Genomic DNA, 23,410 nt, shown 5'->3' with positions numbered 1-23,410 from the left:
CTTTCGAAACGGTACGTGTAGCAATTCCGTCTAGTGTATAATTCATTATGTTACTGATGGTAATTAGTCGCTGTGTGTTGATATTTACAACATAGTGTTCAGTGTTTATGACACTTCTTTCTAGAAATTTCTATAAAATGCTGTTGACATTAGAGATTTTTGGTGCTCGATTTATAGATTCAATTAATTCGGTTTATTTAATTTACCTTAAATATTGAATCATCTATAGTAAGTGAGAACAAGAATGGTTTCACCATATCAAGAGATATTGTCAAGGATATTAATTCTTCTTGTAAAAATGTACTGTAAATGCATTTGGGCAATCATTATCTCTGAGAGCCTTCGTGGCATATTTTTCTTCAATTATTAAATGTGTTGCAAAAAATTGTCCATCCATCCATATAATTTATTACTAAAAATGATTTTAAAAAATCATAATCGGTTCGATTTGTTCTCTTATTCGGTGCTCATTATATTTTAAGAACTCATCGACCGTATTTTAAGACTTTAATTGAAACATTTTAGCATAATACCGTCATAATTTATTTAAGAATGCAATAAAATTTAATTGTACAAATTAAGAGGATATCTTCTTATTTAATACTTAAACGATCTTATTATTTCTAAGCAAATTTAAGTATAACTGTACTTATTTTGCTAACAATCTGTTATTTCCTAATTTGCAACAGTCTACTTCTTCATTCACCTATTAGGTATTACCTTACCGGTCTTTGTAATGTCACGAATCCAAATTATGCTAAGTTGATCATTATTCCCGCCAATGTTATTAACAAAATTTCTCTTTTGTTACAGATGAGTTACAAGAAGAAATTCTTTCAGATGTGAATGTAATTATTTGAGAGACAGCAACAGAAAACAAACAATATGCCCAAAGTTCAAGTCACTTTCGAAAATTAAAATTCAAAACTGCGAAACGAAAAGAATGGAATTAATATTTACAATGACAAGTGTGCCCTTTGTGAGCATTGTAAAAAATATATAAACAAAGTTAACCTATTGTTTTTGACAGTGATGCTTACACTATGGCTAGAATAACTGCACACTCGAAATCTCGCCTAATATGTAGGCGAGGAAAATCTATAAGACTTGTAGATCTAACCAAAATATTAGTTTTAATATTAGCTGTTAATGTAGAATACATTAAATGTAGTCAAAATAAAACAGAAGACAATCCTAGAGCAGCCGAAATAGATATAGGTAAAAGAGTGAAGATAATTAAAGCTATTTCTGGAAATTTCTTCGGTGATGTGTACAGAAATGGGACATTTAGAACTGGTAATATGTTGTGGGACGATATTTTAAATAAGTGTACAGTGAATCCAACAGTGATTTGTTTGCAGAAGAACTTCTATTCGTATATAGATCATAAACTTAATTACGCCGGTGATATAAATTTAGGTGGTGGTGTGTGTTTCGAGAAAAATAAGGTTGATATAAATAAATATAGTAAAGAAGCTAATATGATCTACCTCACTGGGAACAAAGAAGAGTCGGATAACATTGGAAGGTCTTTTGATGAAGAAAATGAAATTGACGATGAAGAAGAATCAGGTAAGGTTATCATTTTTTGTTGCTATAAGATTTTAATTACACACTTATTACTAATATGGTTGCCGTCTTTATTTATTTATTTATTATTTATATCAATTTATATAACACAAGTGTTTCATGTAATACTTTTAATTCTTCTTCCAACTCCTAATCTCAGCACAATTAGGGGTCGTGTCTTCTTGTACAGTGGCGCCAGGACAGTCCTGGGTTGTTATAAAAGTTAGGTGCTTTCATCTCCTTCTCGATATTGGACCACCCCATGTATCTGGAGGTCTTCGTTTCCCCATAACGGTTCGTGAGGAAATTCATTACAGTTTTTATCAAGAAGTTATCATCCTTTCTCATTATATGGTCACATCATTGAAGTTTATTTTATTTTAGTTCATCCGTTATTGGTGCATCTCTGGAAAATTCTACTAGAAAACATTCTACTATTTATTTATTTATTTATTTATCTTACTGTTTATTGCACCAGAAACATAAAAATGAACAATGGCATATAAACAATTCAAGTGAAATACAGTAAATATAGCATAAACTACAGATTGAAATATACACATAAAGGTACAAAAGATGGTCTTATGGTTAAAGCAATCCTTTACTGACCACTTTTGGTTAATACTAATAAGATAAATTCGACAAATAATTAATATTTGTCCAAAACCAAATTACATTTTTTTAAAATGATCTAAAGAGGCCTTATCGCTGGATTAATTTTATTTTAAATATACATAAGAATACAATAATTTGAATATTTTTTAAAATATTTTAAATTATGATAAAATGAAGAAGGTGAAACGACTTTCGACTAATTTGACTAATCTGTACCCGTCTGTACTAAAAGGGAGAAAGATGTGCATTATAATAATTATCAGAAATACTCGGCTTTTAAAGAAAGCAGGTCAATATTAAATACACTTTGAACTTTATTACTAATACGCATCGCTATAGTGAACGTGTTTTTTTTTTTCTTTTTCTAAACTAGCAAGTCATTTATGCAGTTATGAGAAAATAACAAAATGATTGCCCTTTCATCAAGGTCTGACGATGAGAAATTGGATTGTTGTATAGTTTAATACCATGTCTTAATAATTTATTTCTCATCTTATAAACCTTTATAGGTCATGTACTCGAATCTGACCGACATTTACGAATTTGCTTATCAATTAAACGTCCAAATAAGTTAATAAAAATACTATAGTTGTTTCCTAATAATTTAGCAATTTTTAGACACAGAGTTACATATCTTGTTAGTTAAAATAGAAATATAAAAAAATGGGTTTCGTTAAAGTACTTTTATAATTATTGTTATTATTCTCTTTTAGGAAATAAGTTACTTTATGTATATTCATAAAGTTCAATGTCCGTTATAACAGGGAAATTTGAATTATTAATATCATCCCTGTTATAAAAATTATAAATGTACTATAATATATATATATATATATATAGTTTGAACAATGAAATTAATTCAAACTAATATGTAGGTAGTATATTTTTTTTAAATGACGCCTACGAGTATATCTATCTTCAAGTAATGATTACGGGGTAGGTACTGAAATCTGCATGACAAAAATCTCTCGTTGTCTACTTCCCTTGTTTCATCCACTTTCATGTCTTTCGCATGAACAGCCATTTGAAAAACAAATCAAGTGGCATTCTGTTTAGTTGTGACATCAAATACTACCAATTCTATTTTTTTTTTAAATCAAATCTGTTAATATTTTTTGTTAGTTACAAAATCCTGTTAGCCTACTTTTATACTACTACTGTAGTGTATTCAATAAATTTATGTTATATTTTTACTAGCGATCAGGCCCGTTTTTACACGGGTAGATAGAATTTACACGAATAATATATAGCCTATATTACTCACGGATAATGTAGTTTTCAACACATGAAAGAATTTTTAAAAACAGTTAAGTAGTTTTTGAGGTTATCCATTACAAACAAACAATCGAATCTTTATTTATTTCTTTGTACTTGATTGTAAATCTCTACTAATATTAGAAAGAGGAAAGATTTATATTTTTGTTTGTAACGCATTAACCCAATACTACTGACTATAGAATTATTAGCAATGTGAAATAGCGGTCCTATTGGTAACAATATATCCTGTCAGACCGACCCCCACGTGGTCCCCCCTGGAAACCATCGTGCTGAACTTTAGGTGTATTTATCACGATGAGCTAACTGACCTGCCTTTTCATTCTCATCTATCATCACTCACTGGTGCCTCGCCAGCATATCTCTTTAGGGCACACGGGGTTACCATTCCATTATCATCCATTAAAAAATAAAACCACAATACTATTGTAACCAGTTTCCAGCAGCAGTATTTCCGAACCGATACTTCAACATAACCTTCAAGAAAAGAGCATATTCCCTTTTAAAAGGCCGGCAGCACACCTGCAATGCCGTTGGTGTTGTGGGTGACCATGGGCGGCGGTAATTACTTACCATCAGGTGAGCCGCATGCTCGTTTGCCCCCTGTGTCAAAAATTCTTTCACCGTTCGAATGCTATATTATCACTAAGTGACATAGGCTACGGATTATTTTTGGAAATTATACCTATCCTTGGGTAGCCGGGAGTGGTCGCCAGTAATACATAGAGAAATATGGCAGTGGAAAGTAAATGTACAAAGGCGAGCTTAACTCTACAAGAGTTCAAGCAAGCACATAGTAGAAAAGAGCATCAATGGATTAAAACGGACATGTATTCTTATTTATTTAAATGTTCATAAAGCATCAGGATACAGTAAGTAATAAATATTATAATATTATGCAGCGATAGCTTAACAAATAAATTTAACAGCCATTTTACATGACCGGACCTTTTCAGAAGAAAGTAGCAAAGAAATATGTCAGACCTTCGTCAGGAAAGTAATGTAGTGAAACCAGAGGTCTCACTATAATGGTTACGTTCAATATGACACCTCGGTATTGTGACAAGAATGTTAAGGAATTGACTATTGTTTAGCAATGTTAATTTATTCATATGCGTGCGCTTTCTTGTGCTAACCATTTTGTGAAATTGTGACCTAATTAGGAATGACTGGAAGCAACCCGAAGCGATGTGTTTGTAAATTGTTAAGTCTACATTTTTAGTTTTTATTTTCAATAAAACAATACGCATTCCTTAATCAAGACAGTCAAAAAAAAATTACTTGTTTATGACATAAGCGGAAAAGAGGAAGAGGAAAACCGAGGAATAACTACATGGGACAGATAAAAGAAACACTAGGTGTCATGTCGTATAGGGAGATCAAGGATATGGTCTGGGATAGAGCTGGCTGGAAGAAGATGCATGAATTAGTTGCACCGACAAGAGGAAACTCTTAAATGAAAAAAAAATGACATAAGCAGTTGGAGCCCTTCCCAAAAAGGAATTATTAGTTCCTTAATCAAGATAGTCAAATTAAAAAAAAATAACTTTTTTATGACATATGCAGTTAGTGCCCTCCCAAAAAAAGGGATTTTTAGTAATAATAAATAATAATGAATACTAGCAGTCCAATTCGACAAAGTTGACGTTCTTGGGTTCATTCTGTAAGCCATCGTGCTCAATTTCAAATCCTGCCTTCTCATCCTCACCCATCATTGCCCGTAATCACCGTTACATTGCCAGTATATACTGTTAACGTGGATGAGGTTACCATTCCATTATCATCCATTAAGAAAAGACACATGAAGTTCGTAATTATTTTAATAGAAATTGTTGTATTAATAAATGTATATAAAAGAATAGCGTACTTTGGTACTGAGTTATCTTTATCTACGCCGAAAAGAACCTGCCGTGATGATAAATAACATATTGTATTGTATTAAAAAATTTGTATTGTACATCATTTATATTGGACACATTAAATGATTTAATATACAATACCATATTTATATATATACATACGTGTGTGTGTAATTAATATAATTTAAATAAAATAAAGTATATATATTTATAATATTAAAGTATATATATTTATAGAATAGCAGCTTCAGAACAAGTTGTTTTTGTTAAATTAATAAACATATACTTTGGTTAAATTTTTAGATTATTAAAACTTTGTGAAAATATAATAATTTCTCATTAAAATTATAACAGAAACACGCTCTAAATGAAATTAGTAACAAATCGATACACTCGATCAATTAAACGAATTTTTTTATATTACTATTGAACATCAGCAGACGCCGGAACAATTATTCGCCTGTTTAAATTTTCATTAAATTATGTTGTAATAAACTTTAAATTACTTAATGTCAATATTGTTTGAAACTCTATCAGTTCCCGCTATAAATGTAGTTTCAAATATATATAATTATATTTATATTATAAAGTTATATTTATATCATTTAAATATGCAACTACATACATATAGTTTCGCAGTTTACACAAAAACTAATCGCAAACACTAAAAAGTGAACACTATTCGTTGTAAAATATAACAAAACTGTGATGCAATCAAAAAGAAGCTCTATGACCTCGAAATAAAGATTACAATAACATTGTAATGATTGCACAAGATTATAAAACGTTCAAAACAAATTCTTGAATGGGATCGAATGACCGTAAACTAACTATGAGCCTTACAGCAAACTAATAAGATTGCCTTTAGTAAAATCACAATTTGTTTTCTTTTGCTTTCACCGGAAAATCAGCAGATATAATATATTATACATACGTATCCGCTAAAAGTGATACGAATGAAAGTTGAAAGCGAATAGTGTGAGAGTTCGAACATGAGTTACAAGGTTACTCAATAAATATTAGGGAAAAGTCGTTTGCTTGGGCACCTCTGTCCCTTTCGTGTTTCTACCGTGAAGCAGTCGTGTTTGCATGGTTGTGTTTCAGTTTGAAGAGTGCGATATGACAGTGAATTTACAGGGTACAGAGGAATAACACCTAAGTCTTCAGGAATGACAATACATGGGGGGATATCATGGGCGAAACAGTATACTCTGTTATGTCCATGGATCATGTATATAGGCGACGGTTACTACTTTCCATCAGGTGGGCCATCAGCTTTTTTGCCATTCAAAGTTGCATAAAAAAACACAGAAATCTATTTATTATGTATCAGAATGTTTGGCAGTAAAGTTGTAAATGAATATCTAATATCTATATATTTAAGAGAGACCAGATGTGTAATATAGAATAAAGGCACAGGTAAAATAATATTATTTTGTTATGTTCGTTTTTTTAGAAATGTGTCTAAATATATATCTCTATACCTATATATGTACAACGGGAATTTTCTAAACGTACTATGCTTGTCATTTCCGGCAATTGTTTCGACTTCATTCGGAAGTCTTCTTTAAGGGTGTATGGTACTTTGCGTCACAGACGAGACGTGACGAGACGTGTCGGAAACGACAAATTTAGTAAGTACATAAAATTCCCGTTGTTCATGTATATAAACATAAGTGCAATAATAATGCAATCATTAAAAAATTTGTAAATACAAAACAACGTAATCCGAAAGTAGCATAAATAATTGAATGGATGATATGGACGAATCGTTGAATTCGTGTGAACACAATATGTGAAGAAGTCAGGGCTATGCAACTAAAAAATAAACAATTTGAATTTTTTAGTACTAAAAATACAAGAAACAACTTATATTGCAGTATTTATTAAAAATTTATTCACTTCGTTTAAATCGAAGTTATATCTTCTCTAATTAGTTGTCTTACTAAGAATAAATCTAAAAAATAACTTTAAAAAGTTAAAAATGACAAGAAGTAGTTATTCTGAAGATGGTAGATACAAGTAATTTATACAGAGCAGATTTATTTTTTATACAACTTAGAATAGGCAAACAAGCTGACGGCCCACCTGATGGAAAGTGGTAACCCTCGCCTATAGACATAAGCAGTACCACGGACATAACAGAGTATACTGTTTCGCCCATGTTACTCCCCATGCGTTACCATTCCTGAGGACTCAGATGTTATTCCTTTGTACCCTGTAAATTCACGCCATATCCCACCCTTCTAACCGAAACACACACAGTTACTTCACGGTAGAAACACGAATGGGACAGAGGTACCCAAGCAATCGACTTTTGTACAAAGTCTCTCTCGGGTAAACCGATAACGTAAAAAAGATCAAATAATAAAAGTAAATTAAATACGAGATATTTATTATGAAAAAAAAAGGACCATGTTGCTAAAAATATTAATTTTGAAACTGGTTATCAATGTAGATACAAGAAAGAATTTATTCTCTACCATTGCACACCAGCTTACAAACTTCGTGTGTGCGTGACTAATATATAAAGTATCCTATTTATTGCATATATACGCAATACATAAAAATGTACGAAATTTTATCCACATTTAGCCATTTAAGTATGATTGATTAACAAACATTCAAATATCTTAATATCTTTACAAACTAATATTTTTTCTTTTATTTTTTATTTATTTATTTAAGGAACACCAACAGCTTATTGCATTATAACATATAGGTATAACAAACATTAAATATAATACAATATTAATACACAATTATATTTTTTAAACATAGTTGTACAGTTGAAGTTTATAATGAATTATAACATTACAAATATTTTAAAAGTTTGTTAAATAAAAAAAAAAAAAAACAATTTCACCCATGAATCAAAGAGCATCAACATAGCATTGTATCGAGTATTTTCCGCTACAGATTTGTTATTTGAAAGTTGAAGAAAATAACTATTGTATTCATGTTTAAATGTCCATAAACCATCATTCCAATAAACCACATTGTGTTCGTCTGTTGGTGCATTACCCAAACCACAAGATTGCTTAAATACCGTGAAACCTTAAAAGGCGTGTTTGAGCATAGTTATGGTAAAATTTGTAACCATTATCATTGATTAAGCAACAAAAGGCGACTAAAGGATCTTAATGATTGAGGAATGTGTAGCAGCGTTCTTCTTTAAACATCTTCAAAAGGGTAGCTGCCAAGCGTGGCATCTAGTAGCAAAAATCCCCCAATGGAGGAGACCTATGTCCAACAGTGGACAGATAACAGCTAATATGATGACGAAGCAACAATCATGCATTTTAATGACGTTATCGATGACCTGTGCAGTATTTTTTTTAATGGGTGATAATGGAATGGTAACCCCACCCGGGCTATTGGTATACACCGGGCATTAGTGAAGGATGATAGGGGAGGATAAAGCAGGTCAGTTAGCCCATCATGACGAATTTAACAAGAATTGTTCACGATGGCTTCCAGGGGGAACCACGTGGAGGTCGACCTGATAGGGCACATTGCTAGCAATGTCAAACTCCTTTGCTAACAATCCCTTTCCCCCAGGCCTGTGCAGTATTTTTTTTAATGGATGATAATGAAATGATAACCACGCCTGCGCTATCGGTATACACTGGCGGGGCACCAGTGAAGGATGATAGGTGAGGATAAAGCAGGTCAGTTAGCCCATCATGACGAATTCAACAAGAATTGTTCACGATGGCTTCCAGGGGGAACCACGTGGAGGTCGACCTGATAGGGCACATTGCTAGCAATGTCAAACTCCATTACTAACAATCCCTTTCCCCCCAGCCCTGTGCAGTATTAGGTTTTTTTGAGATGAAAACGGAATGGTAAACCTGTATCACCACCAGTATATATTGGCAAGAGAGAGAGGAGGATAAGGGTTGTTAGTAATTAGTAGCCCCATTACTAGTAATGTATACTATCAAGTTGACCTCCTCGTGGTATACAGCAGTGAAGTTACTGGGTACGGAGGTATAAAATCTTAGTCCTCAAGAATAACAAAACATGAAGGGCGGGTATCAAGAGTCTACTCTGTTCATGTACTATTGATATATATAAGCCATGATAACCGCTTTCCATCAGGTGGGCCGTCAGCTTGTTTGTCATTCTAAGCTGCATACAAAAATACTGTTAAATGTAATGTTAAATGCCACAGTGGAGTGTTAATAAATAACTTTCACAAATCAAATATTTACATACTAAGCTTCACAAATATTTGATAAGAGTAAAGAGCCACTAGAAACCACTTCTTGCAATGATATAGCCAGTTACGCTGATCTCATTTGTCATTTATAATGACTAAGTAGTAAATTGAAACAATATATATATTACTAGTGACCCGCCCTGGATTTTTTGAGGAGATAGAAAATAAATATATAGCCTATATTACTCGCTGATCATCTAGCTTACTATAGGAGTTAACCATTGTAAACAGGTGTATTCCTCACGATCTACTAATCCCATTTCTATATAGAGACCATACTATAGAGTTAAGCATATATTTTAATATATGCATAAGATTTTGCCGTGCGGTCCCGGCATAGAATATGTCATCCCTTTCTCGAGGGTGTCGTAAGAAGCGATTAAGAGAACTTAATGGTCATAAGACGAGCAGAAGCGTCCCTCGTAAAACATTACCAAAAACCAAGCTGCCTGCCAAGCGTGGTATCTGCTGGCAAAATCTTCCCATGCTAAACTGCCATAAGAAATGGCCCTATTTCTTATGATGGTCTATGAAGTAGGTCCATATTCAGCAGCAGGAGAATAACGACTGATGCGATTTTTTTTTATATAACTTAGAATGGCAAACAAGCTGACGGCCCACCTGATGGAAAGTGGTAACCGTCGTTGTAACATGAGCAGTACCATGGACATAACAGAGTATACTATTTCGCCCATAATACCCCCCATGCGTTGCCATTCCTGAGAACTCAGGTGTTATTCCTCTGTACCCAGTAAATTCACGCCATATATACGCCTTCAAACCGAAACACAGCCATGCAAACACAACTTCTTCACGGTTGAAACACGAATGGGACAGAGATACCCAAGCAATCGACTTTTGTACATAGTCTCCCTCTGGTAAATAAGATAAAGAAGAATAATTATTTTGTCTTCATCGTGTGTAATCAGATCAATCATTTGTCTTTCGAGCCAGTTGTGTTATTTCTAGTTATGTTCTTCAAGTATGTTATGATGATACTTAACATTGTAATTGTTAAGTTTCTGCCACATCCACGTAATGATTTTTTTATCATTGTATCCACCTGTTCACACAAGCATTTCCACAATTTAACCTACTATTCCCAATGTAAATCACTTCTCATGTCACTAGTAATTTCACTATTCCCGATCTTGCAACATTGTAACCAGGAAATCGTGTGAAACTCTGTCGTAATTCTTCGATCATTTCCCGTAACAAAGGAACTATATTGTCTCGTAATAGTAATTAGAAAATAGAAATGAATCGAATATCATGTATGCGGAAATCGGAACGTGAGTTTTTAACCATTTAACAATGAGAGAGAAAACGAACACCTTTCGTAGTATAAAAAAGATTACATTGAAGCAAGTATTATGGTTTGACAATAAATATACACATATACATACATATAGAACGTTACCGTTATAGTTCCGGCATAAAATAAGCCATCCCTTCCTTTAGCGTGGGTACCGTAAGAGGCAACTAGAGGAAGGTGATGGATTGGCAGAAGCGTCCCTCTTAATACATCTTCAAAGCTTTATTTCGGTTGCCAATCCGCCTGCCAAGCGTAGCAACTACTGGCAAAACCCTCAAAAGGGTAGACTTGATAAAGATACACATATAGTTAAAGTTACAAGTTAATTTCGCTTGTAAATAAAATATATTGTGATATAAAATATTATACAGAAAAATTATAGTCAGGTTGTCTCTAACATTTGAAATGATAAAAATGTATATTATTTAATTCTAATAATTATCGAATTGCAAACATCATCATCATTATCTGGCGTTATCTTTTCACTGTTGAACATAGGTCTCCCCCGGGGGCGGGGGCGGAGGTTTTGCCAGTAGTTGCCACGTTTTGCAGGAGAGTAGGCAACCGCAGTTAATCTTCAGTGATGTTTTAAGAGGGACGCTGATGCCTATCCCTCAATCGTTAAATTCCCTTAGTCGACTATTACGACGCTTACGGAAAAGGAATAGGAAATAAACGATATTAAATCCAAGAAGGTATACATCATTTGTTGTCGTTATGTTATTATAATTATTATAAAACAAATAGTTTAAAATTATTATTTAGTTACCTTTATGCCCGCTACTTCGTAATTGTGAATTTCAGTGAATTTCAGAAAGGAAAACCAGTGAAATACACTACTTCTATGTATTACGCCACATTTTATGTTAGATCTTCTGGGACGCAACTATGAAAATCGCATCCAATTTGATGAAATAGTTTTTGCGTGATGCCGGACCAAGCACACGGAAAGACAAAATAAAATAAAAATAATATATATATATATATATATATATATATATATATATATATATATATATTTCTGTCGGTATTATTAAGACTTCTCATCTTATTTTTTCTTAAATATCTTCCATGTACAGTCATTGTTTATTTGCAGTTTTATTACATTAATAATTAAATATGCTATCGTAATTTTTCCACAACTAATAATTTTAATTCTGTGTGCACTGTTTTAATAATTCTAAGGGTTAAGTATTTTTATGTCATCACTTGCATGTTTTTTTTTATTGTTTTGTTGGTATCAGTTTTGTTAATATGTTAATCGATGACGTAAGAAAATGTTCTGTACATCTGTAATTGGTGTAAATGCAAGATGTAAGCCCTACTGTAGTTATATCAATTAAAATTAATGTCTGTATTTACATTGTTGATGTATCTTTTAAAATAAATAAATAATTTGAAGGATACAAAATTGTGTTCTACAAAAAAAAATTCAATTTTGACAAAACCAGTTATTTTAATTTAAAAACTAAACTATTAAACTGATTTTAATAGAAATTGTATGGAACAAACCTGTAAGTATAATCTTAAATAATAAAAAAAAGCTTTTCCAAATCGGTCGTGAGGTAACAAACATAAAATAAAATACAACCGAATTGAGAATGCCCTTCTTTTTGAAGTCAGTTGACGAGATACATTATTTTTGTATTTGTTAAAAAAATAACAAGTTCGTTTTACGATAAAAAATTGAATTAAATTACTGCACATGTTTGCCATGTTTAAACCTCATAACTATCACACTAGTAATTAAATATACTCAGTACTGATATTGATGTTTTTTTTTTCAGAATCTCCTCTAGAAGAGATAACGGATGCATTATACGATAAAGGAGTTAAATTTATGGCAACCCACGACATGAAATTAAGACTTCCTGAGTTTTTCTTTCATGGTGCTACATTGAAGATATCACCAAGAGCTTTGACTAAAACTGGAGCGTTGGTACATATAGATTTGGAACCTAGAAACTCTGTGGAACATGGCAGAATATTTTTTCACAAAATAAGTAAGTTTGTAAATATTAATTTATTCAGTTCCCGTCTCCAGCTGTTCATCCACGTTCATCTTTCAAAGGGAGACTTTATATACTTCATTTGTCGTCTGCTTGAGTATTTCTGTTCCATTCGTGTTTCTGGCGTGATGCTGTCGTGTGTTTATGGCTGCGTTTCGGTTTAAAGGGAGGGATATGGTAATAAAAGTCCTCAGGAATAGCAACACACGAAGGGTATAATAGGAGATACTCTGTAACGTCTATAGTACCGTTCATATCTATAGGCGATAGTCATCACTTTCCATTAGGTAGACCGTCGACCACAAAAAAAAATCTCCAAAAATGCTCAATCGACTTTAATGAAATTTGTCGAAATTATCACAGAACTACTCCCGAAATTAAATTAGTAAACATCGAAAAATTTAATCTCATAAACCTATTTCAGCTATTGAACTTATCTATCTCTTTCTTTTATACTAAATTCCCAATTTGAAAGAAAGTGACAAAATAATTTAATAGTTTGATGGGAGGTTACGGTGGAGTCGATCATTCGTTTAATTAAATTTTCATTAAGTTCTATTCAGAGATAAAGATAACATGAAATTCTTTCAGAAAAATACATTAAAAGGAAATTAGTAATGGCAGCTATTGCAATAGTGTTAGTTGTGAAACTGATCGCTTTGAAATTGGTCTTCGTGATGCCTATAATCTTCGGTGTGACGACTGCAAAGAAGATGTTCCTCAAGTTTCTACTGTTCTTGTTCCCCGCATTGAGTCACATTTTCAAATTATGCTCATGGTACCACCAGAATTATCACACAACCAAATATCACCATCATCATCATTTGATCACACATCACCATAAGGTTTGTTAATAAGTTTATTTTAAAAAATAATAATTATCTAAATAGTACTTGTAATATTTCACAAAATAGGTATTTTATTTTAACACTTAATGGACGGGTTAAATCTGCTGACTTTCCTGGTTTTCGGGATTTTTTTAGATGAATTAAACAAACATGCATGCATTTAAAGCGCTGTAACTACAATAAAATTTTATTAAATCAATTATAACAATATTTATTAAAGCGTTTAGTATTTTTTAAACGTGTGACATGCTGTAAAATATTCACCTTGATGCGGTGGCAAAATGTAAACCTACGGGGCCCGTCCGTTAAGTGTTAAATCGACAATATAAATTTTGTACCTTCATACTTTGAACCTTCTCAATTTGGAAAAATAAATAATAAATTTTCCAAAAGAAGGAAAATACTTATTAAAAAATCTCTAAAAACTTGAGATTTCTGTACCCAGTTCAGAATAGTAATTTTAAATCTCATTCTTCAAAAACTATATATATATATATATATATATATATATATATATATATGTATGTATGTGTCAGTAAACAAAGCTAACATTACAGAATCCTCACTATGGTCACGGTACTTATCCTGCTTCAACAGTGGTTTTCAAACCCCATGCAGAAGGTCCTCCGTCTTTAGATCACTACCCTCAAGATTGGGAGTTATCAGGCCCTGGACTTGGCAGTGAGTGAGTATCAATAAAAAAAAACATAGAAATAGAACTTCATCAGATTTCCATACGAATTAATTTGTATTATTCATATAATTCAATTTGTGTTATATAAATATATATTTTATAAAAATAAACAACGTATCAAATGCCTTATTCAATACAACAGAAAATAATAAAAAATATAAATAAATAAATCTATAATGTATTATGAATAACGAGGAATTCTATAGAATTCCCTCCTTGTTTATAAAAACTTAAAATCTCTCATAATCGTATTTTAGCTGTTGAACTGTTTTGTCCCTTTCTTTTGTATTAATTTTCAATATGAACAAAAATGACAAAACACTGTATTAGTTAAAATAGTTTTGTAGAAGGTTTTAGTTTTTATGAATAAAGGGGCTATTGCATATATTTTGAACTTTTTATGAATGAAAGTGTTAGAGTGAATTATTATTAAAATTATTATAAAATATTTAAAATACATCTCGAATTTCAAATGTTTATAATTTAAAAAAAATAATTTTATCATCAATACCTACTGCAAATTGAACTTGAGGTAAATTATATAAGGTTTAAAATAACTTTACTTAATTTTTAGATATCTAGCAGCGGATATTCATCGCAACGCCATATCCAATTTTAAACCGCACATGAATGATCTCCATGACATCAATGCTTGGGGATTGGGAATGCCTCCAGGTAATGTGTTTTTATATTATCTTTTATCGAATTTGAATAAAATCGAATACACGCAAAAAAATTTTAACATACCATAATATTTTAACTGTATCCCCCTTTGATTGCATCATACCCCGTTTTTATTTATAATATTTTTTAGTATTTATTCCATTTTCTATAATTCTTTATTGTACATCAACTTACCTTTTAACACTCCAATTTATTCTCATTTAGTCCATCGTTATAGTGTTTATAAATTTAATTTAATTTTTACAACATTATGGCAAGGTTCCGGCATGAATCGACCGATCCTTCCTAGCCAAAGACTCTTCTCTCGATCGACAAACCTCTCGACGTTGTAGTATTAGATAATCATATGTTTTAATATTCATTCTGTTGACAGGTCCATCACCGAATGTCGGTGAATATGCATCAAGCAATGCAATTCCAACTGTAATAGCTCCGAATACGGGTCAAATTGCAGGTCAAAGATTGGGGCCTAGTGGCGCTGGAAGGTATGTATATACATACAATAAAAACTATACTATAATTGTACTCGTACATAAGAGATATTTTAGAAAAACTTGTATAAAGAGTCTTGATAAGAGCAATAAGAGCCAAAACGATATTTTTTAAAGTTTCGTGTGTCTATCGTAGATTTATATCTATTAGCAGTTTTAGTAAACTACTAAAACTACTACGCTAAATTGGATGCAGTTTTTTTTATCAAGAAGTGATTTATTTCAATGTTTTTTCTATTTCCAAAATCCACCCGAATCCGCGGGTAACAAATTTTTAATGATCAATTTTTTTATGCAAGTACAGTGAGCCCGAACATTTTTTCTGGACATTTAGGATATTACCTTCACCACAATGGAACAACGGATAAACGCCACTGACTACCTCATTTCTGATTATAGTAGCGAGTATATATATATTTTTTTTAAACAACCAGATGTCAAGTTTTAAATAAATATTACGAAAGTAAAAAAATAAGCGATTATAAAATTTTCATTACGATAAACGTACTAATTAGAAACACATAAAATACTTTTTAAGTTTTTGTGATTCAATGACAATACAACGATAATAACATATAATAACAAACACACACAAACACATACAAACACTTAAAGAATATATACAATATTTCTTTCAAATTTTTGTGATTGAAAGAAATAAAAATGTTATTTTACTTAGCACATTAAAGTAACTTTCTTTAATTAGCATGATATTGAAAATACTTGTACGTACGTAATGTAGGTATAAGTATTTAGCGAAAATTTCGAATTATTGATGGTGGTCGTCTTGAAATATATAAATAACAGGCTCTTACTTACACTATCTATTGTGTCTAAATTATTTAAAAAAATAATTACAGGCCCGTCGGACCACCGAACCCGTATTTTCGAAATAAGAAAACACAAGCAAAAGATCCATTACAAGCTGAGAAGGAAGCTCTGGTAAGAAAATTTATTTATTTATTTACTCTTTATTACATTACTTAAAGAATAATACAAAGATATATATAATTTCTGAAGTACAAAAGGCGGTCTTATTGCTAAAGCAACCTCTAGTTCTAGACAATTTTTGGATTTGGGGAAGCAAAAAAAAACTGTAGCTACTTGGCACCAGAAGTGTAACTAACTAATTTTATAATTCTCTAATTCATTCATTCATATTAAAAAAAAAAGAAATATGTTCGTCTTAATTAAACATGTCAATAATGCAAAATATTATTAAATTCTATAGATTAAAAAATAACTAGAAGACCAGGGGTTTGATAACCCGCTCCACAATACGAATAATTTCAATTAATTTACCAATGAAAATGCAGAAATTTATTACTGTCACGCCTTAGATTATATAGATAGAGTGTCTCCATACAAATGTTTCGAGAAAAGCAGGTCAACTTTTACATACAATTTTGCGTAATAAATAGTTATGAGAGATTCCTTTATAACTTCTATATTTCATTTGTCTTATAATTTCTGTATCTTTTTAATGCATAAATACTCATTTTATTTATTAAATAATACGTCAACATACATTGTATGCGTATGTTTATAGAACACCGATAAAAAATAGGTCGGCTAATTTGACAATTAACTGACGAAAAGATGACCCATTTTTGAGACTCGTGTCACACCTGCGCGAGATGACTACTAAACTCGGCGGATTATCTTCACTAATAGGATAAATGTGAAAGTGAGATTGTTTTATCACGACTATATTCATACCACTTAGCACCTTAACTGCTTGGTCGATTACCATGAAGTTTGGTATACTCGTACATCGCTGTTTAGGACAAAGAAGGACATAGGCTACTTTCCCAGTCAATGAACATATTCCGTTCACGCAGACGAAGTCGCATGGAAAAGCTTGTACAAAATCGTACTAAATTATAAAAATGATTATAGCCAGCCAATTATTACGACCAGATACAATTTTAATTATTCCTCTCCAGCCTAAGGTTAACTGGAAGAAGGTAGCCCATTATTGCACTCTTTATCTAGCTTTTATGTAATTAAGTTTTCATTTTATTTGTATACATATTGTTAATCTTTATAATCTGTATCGTTCTTTGAAGGGAACAATAAAGTTTTCATTCATTCATTCATTCATAGCGCCACAAATTATTCAGAACCGAATACATTTTAGCGTTCATAAGACTACTCTCTTATAATGCTATACTATCTTTTTTTTTATACGACTTAGAATGGCAAACAAGCTGACGGCCCACCTGATGGAAAGTGGTAACCGTCGCCTATAGACATGAGCAGTACTATGGACATAACAGAGTATACTATTTCGCCCATGATACCCCTCATGCGTTGCTATTCCTGAGGACTCAGGTGTTATTCCTCTGTACCCTGTAAATTCACGCCATATCCCACCCTTCAAACCGAAACACAACCATGCAAACACAACTGCTTCACGGTTGAAACACGAATGGGGCAGAGGTACCCAAGCAATCGACTTTTGTACAAAGTCTCCCTACTATCTTTAATATGTATCATGGAGAATGGAGAGCAATAAATAGATCTTGATTACAACTTAGCAGTTTGTATGAAGAAACAATTAAACTATTGTGATGAAATAGTAAAGAATTACTACTTACTTGAGTACTACGCTGCCGTTATTAATATAAGAGGTTTCTATGTAACTTGACTGAGTGTGTACTTGTTTGTTAAAGTACTTGTTTCTCAATACTTGTTTGCCATTATCTCAATAGATTAATAAAAAAAAAAACAATAATAGTCTTATAAGTTAGACGCCTGAGGCGTTAAGTAACAATGCCTTTCTTTCCGTCTTATCAGACAGAGTCAAAATGAAAACACTGACATAACGATATTGAAATAAAATAAACATACCCTCTAAAATCTAGCCAGGTCACAGTTTAATTTTGATTAAATATTGTTCTTATTTATTTATTTATACAAATTATTTTGCACATTCACTTTTAATTTAGGCCTTGAAGGGATTTCTTTCAGTTAACCTTGAGAATCAAAACGTAGAAAGTATCTATGAAGTTTGTATATAAAGTATAAGATATATGATGCAAAAATACTATGATAAACAATAAACTATGTATATTATTAATAACTGTATAATTAGTAACTGAATATGTATGCCGAAGATAAATAAAATTGTAATATTTTTTTTTTAATATATGACAAGTCTAAAATACTGTACGTTTATTGGCAAACGGTAACCAAACTTAGTAGACGCTTCCAGCATTGCCGACCCTAAAAAATTTTTATAAACGGTTTTTAAAGAACTCCATGATTTAGTTTCTAGATCAAACTTCGATAGGAAACTTATCCCATAAACTATGTCTTCTATTAGTTTACACATCTACTTTTACCTACTTCTTATATACTCTATTTAAGAATAAGAACCTATTACCTTTTCTAATCACTTCCTCAATTATACAGATCCGTGCAGCATCCTTAGCAGCCAGAGCACCTCCGTCACCGATCAGAGACGAATTATTGCGCGTTTCAGCAGCGAAATTAACAGAATCGAATCGTGTGAAAACAGAAACTGAGTTGGTCAAACAACAGCAGCAGATCATAGCTGCAACCGATCCGGTAAGTGTCTTAAATAATAGGATAATTTTATTGTTAAAAATTTCATAAACATATATCTATATATTTGTATATTTATATGTATATATGGATTTATTTGGCTATGTATTAGTAACTTAAAGTATACAATTATATATTCACATTATAATATGTAGGCTGTATATACTAAATATCTATCTCCCATGGCCGTGTTTGATTTTGAATGGTGGAATTTGGCATAATTCTCAGGAACAGCAATGTTTATATAAATAAACACCATGGACGTTATAAAATACACTGTGATAATGTAAATAGGTGACGATTACCACTTTCCATTAAGAGGACCATCAGATTGTATGTAAAATAAAAAACTTTCTAAGTATAATAAAAAAGAAAGATAATTGAATGATAATTTCTAAGGTTTTATAAAGATCCTTAATAAGAGAACAATAACCATTTTGCATTTTAAAACATTCGTGATAGTAGATATTATAAATGTGAAAGTAATTATGTTTGCTAAATTTTTACAATGAATAGTATTTTATAGTTTTATTAGATACTATATTAACATATGAAACAGTTAAACTGATTTTATATATATATATATATATATATATAATCAGTTAGATTAGTTTAACAACTTGTTAGGAAGAGAGGGCTTATCTCTGAAAGAGATCTCTTCCAGCCGTCCCAATGTAACTACACTAAGAAAATAATTAATTTTAATAAGGGTTCGAATGTTAAATGTAGACACAAAGTTTTTTGTTAAAGTAGGTATATTATATATAATTAAAATGAAACAGCTGAACTGATTTTAATAAAATATAGTATTATATATTTTTGATGGTGATACATGATATGTTTCGCCTACCACAGTATATTCAAATGCGAGAATATTCGCTAAAGTGTGAGCTTGTTACATGTTACATCGACCACAACAAATATAGTTAAACTACAGTCGTGAGCATATTATTTTATGAAACCCTGCAATTATATTTCAAATCAAATCAAGTCAAATGGTTTTAACTAAGTAGTTTTTTTTTTCGATGGATGAAAATGGTATGGTAACCCCGCCTGCGCTAACGGGATACGCTGGCGGAGCACCAGTGAAGGGTGATAGATGAGAATGAAAACAGGTTAGTTAGCCCATCATGAATTAATTCATCAGGAATTAACCATGATAGTTTCCAGGGGGAACCGCGAGGAGGTCGACCTGGTTGGGTATATTGCTAGCAATGGGATTCGCAGTCTCCATTACTAACAATCCCTTTCCCCCCTAACTAAGTAGTTAGCCTACTGTATCCCGTTTTTATGATAATTTTAAAATTAAAACTAAAAATTAATAGATAGCACTCTTCGTTACAGGAAACTCAGGCAGCGGAGAAATTCTATGGGGCCCTGATGGAGCGAGTCGACAAGATCCTTAACACCATAGGCGCCCATGATCCTGGCTGTAAGGACAGAGCCGTCTGTGCACTCTACAGGGATCCATTCAGTCATGCACCATACAGCAATCTAGTCTCAAATGAACTTAGCAAGTATGTATTTTATGTATTTATTTACTACACGATTTCTTCTACTGGCGTTGTATTTTTTATTCCATTCATTCGTTCCAATATTTTATCCCAAATTTAATAAAATGCTGCCAGTATCTTGGGTACGCTGCCTCGGTGTGGTGCGTTGGGGGATTACTTATAATTAGTATTAGTATTTAAGGAATTTTATATTAACTTTAATTTATTGTTGTATTGTTTTTGTATAATAAAGTTTAATTAAATTATAAAATTCTAATTATGATATAATAGAAATTCGCCTGTGCTATTGGTTGACACTGGCAGGGCACAGTGAGATATGAAAAGTGATGATAAAGTTAGGTCAGTTTGCCCACTATGTCGAAGAAGTACTTCTTAAAACTTCATCATTATCATATCAGCCATTTACTGGTTGCTGGACATAAGCCCCTCCCATAAGGTGAGTTTGACTAGTAGTTGCCATGCTTCGCAGGCGGGTTGGCAACCGCAGTTAGGCTTTGGTGATGTTTTAAGAGGGCCGCTGCTTGTCTCTAGACCTTTAGGTCTTTTAAAGTTCTTTTAGTCACCTCTTACGACAGCCATGGGATCAGTCCATCGGAAGATGAGTTAGTATGTATGTATAGTTTGTTTCAACAAAACTTAATAGAAAGGTAACTAAGTTTTTTTTTTTTTTTTAATTATTATTGATACTCACTCAAAATGAAGTTAGTAAAGTAACAAATTAAAGTTATTTAATATTTTTTTTATTTCACTATTATTCGACATCATCAGACTATCTAATGGCCGAATCCATTTATATTGATAGCTGATTAGAATTATTTAATTTAATTTTACTTTAATTAGTATGCGTGCAACTGCCAACACTTAAAATAAAAATAAACAAATTGGTAGATCGTTGCTCGAAGCTTCGTATTATTTATTTATTTATTTAACACTTTATTGCACCAACATAACATGATTTGTTAAACAATTTTCAATACGTCTAGTGTAGTACAAAAGGCGGTCTTATTGCTAAGCAATCTCTTCCAGACAACCTTAATCGTTTATGTTTAATTAATTAATCTTTTATTTAATTAGTGAGCAATTTTATGTTTATATACTCTTTAAGCTGTATTAAAACAAATTATAAAATCACATATTATGTGAATCCCTCAATTCGATCGAATTGTTACACTCAACAGTTTAGATATCTTGTCCGTGTGAGTATTCTCTATCGACTATGTAGGACGCATTACAAACGTTAATTGTCCACATAATTATAACACTTTTTTTTTTTACATTATAGGTAATTTTTAGATGAAAGAGATTTTCATATCTCGTATACATTCTGCTCTAAATGTCAGTGTGCAAATTTTTATTAATATAAATATATTAAATTTAAATACATTTTCCACATTCTTTTTTTTCATTAATTATATAACCTCTTATTTTAATTTATTACAATAAATAGCAATTAAATGCCTGTACAATAGTTGTACAAATTAATAAACTATTTTAACAAACTATGAGAACATGTTTATTAGTATATAATAGCAAAAGCACCAATTGCATCTCTATTATAGATTGTCAATGCCTTTTTCATGCATCAAGATTAATGAAGCAAAGAGAGTAATAATTACTCTCACCTATGGATGAATAGGATTGTAATTACCAAGGCATCAATCATAGTATAATAGTGAACATTCCGAATAAACACATACAACACAAAAACTAATGCATACAGTGGTTGGAAGCTCACGTGCGCACTATCATTATATTCGCAAACCGTGTTAGCAGTAATTTTCTTCACGGTTGGTGACTTTGAGCCGAATGATGTTTTAATACATAATTAGTGGGTCCACATCTGTATTACGGGTATATTCTATTTATTTATTAATACATGTATATGTACAAGATGAACTTAATGCTAAAAGCATTCTTTCACAGTCAACTTTAGGGAAATGTCAGAATTACGAATAGAATACTCGATTATTATGTTGAAGATATATTACACTGTTAAATCATTGTTAGATTTTGTTCGTTCGCTTCTTTTTTCGTCTTTCTGATTTGTATATATATATTTATAATTACATTAGCTGTCTAAAGACACAGTATTTCTTACAGACCTTTCACTCACACATAGTAAACCCTATCGTTTGTAAGCATGAAAATTATTATCAGAAAAAAAAATGTGACGCTTGTTCTTTTAGATGTCACTTAAATATTCGGATAAAAACTACTAAGCAATCATAATACATCGGAAAATTTCACTAACCTACAAGTTTATTATTATGGTATTGAAATGAGCTATCGAATACCTCTATTCGATTTATTATCGCCTGGTAATCAGTATTAATGTTAACACTTTCACTCGGTTGACTGACGCGGCGGCATTTCTAAATAACTATTGAACTTATTGTGTTATAATAAATAATCGATAAATAAACTCATTACACGAATATTCTCATTCAATTTTGATGACTGCTGTCGCTTAGTACTAGGAATAATTGTATGTAATTTGTGTAATTGGTGACATCGTTCATACAATTTACCATCTTACTTTTTACATACGGAATTGATGTTTAGTATTTCAACATCATTATATCAACCGTTAACTGTCCACTGCTGATCATAGGCCTTCTCCTATTGGGATTTGCCAGTAGTTGCCACGTTTGGCACGCGGGTTGGCAACCGCAATTAGACTTTGATGATGTTTTAAGAGGGGCGTTGCTGCCCATCCCTCGACCATTATGTTGCATTAGTAGC

At 31.8% G+C, this 23,410-nt stretch overlaps 1 protein-coding gene across 2 annotated transcripts in view; it reads left to right on the top strand.

Annotated features, from left to right (window-relative positions):
• Nucleotides 1-23,410, top strand: part of LOC113514516 (uncharacterized) — a 50,842-nt gene that overhangs the window by 23,443 nt on the left and 3,989 nt on the right. For both annotated transcript variants that reach the window (XM_026898606.3, XM_052896895.1), the window contains 9 exons: nucleotides 814-1,572; nucleotides 12,646-12,861; nucleotides 13,459-13,712; nucleotides 14,273-14,400; nucleotides 14,984-15,084; nucleotides 15,467-15,578; nucleotides 16,445-16,526; nucleotides 19,002-19,157; nucleotides 20,499-20,671. In XM_026898606.3, coding sequence (XP_026754407.2) covers nucleotides 1,044-1,572; nucleotides 12,646-12,861; nucleotides 13,459-13,712; nucleotides 14,273-14,400; nucleotides 14,984-15,084; nucleotides 15,467-15,578; nucleotides 16,445-16,526; nucleotides 19,002-19,157; nucleotides 20,499-20,671 — 1,751 coding nt within the window. In that variant the 5' untranslated portion in view covers nucleotides 814-1,043. The remainder of the gene's footprint in view (nucleotides 1-813; nucleotides 1,573-12,645; nucleotides 12,862-13,458; nucleotides 13,713-14,272; nucleotides 14,401-14,983; nucleotides 15,085-15,466; nucleotides 15,579-16,444; nucleotides 16,527-19,001; nucleotides 19,158-20,498; nucleotides 20,672-23,410) is intronic.

Source organism: Galleria mellonella, unplaced genomic scaffold (genome assembly GCF_026898425.1).
Source record: "Galleria mellonella isolate WM207_F2 unplaced genomic scaffold, CSIRO_AGI_GalMel_v1 utg35, whole genome shotgun sequence".
Classification (NCBI taxonomy): Eukaryota; Metazoa; Arthropoda; class Insecta; order Lepidoptera; family Pyralidae; genus Galleria; species Galleria mellonella.
This window is presented reverse-complemented; position numbering and strand designations above follow the sequence as displayed.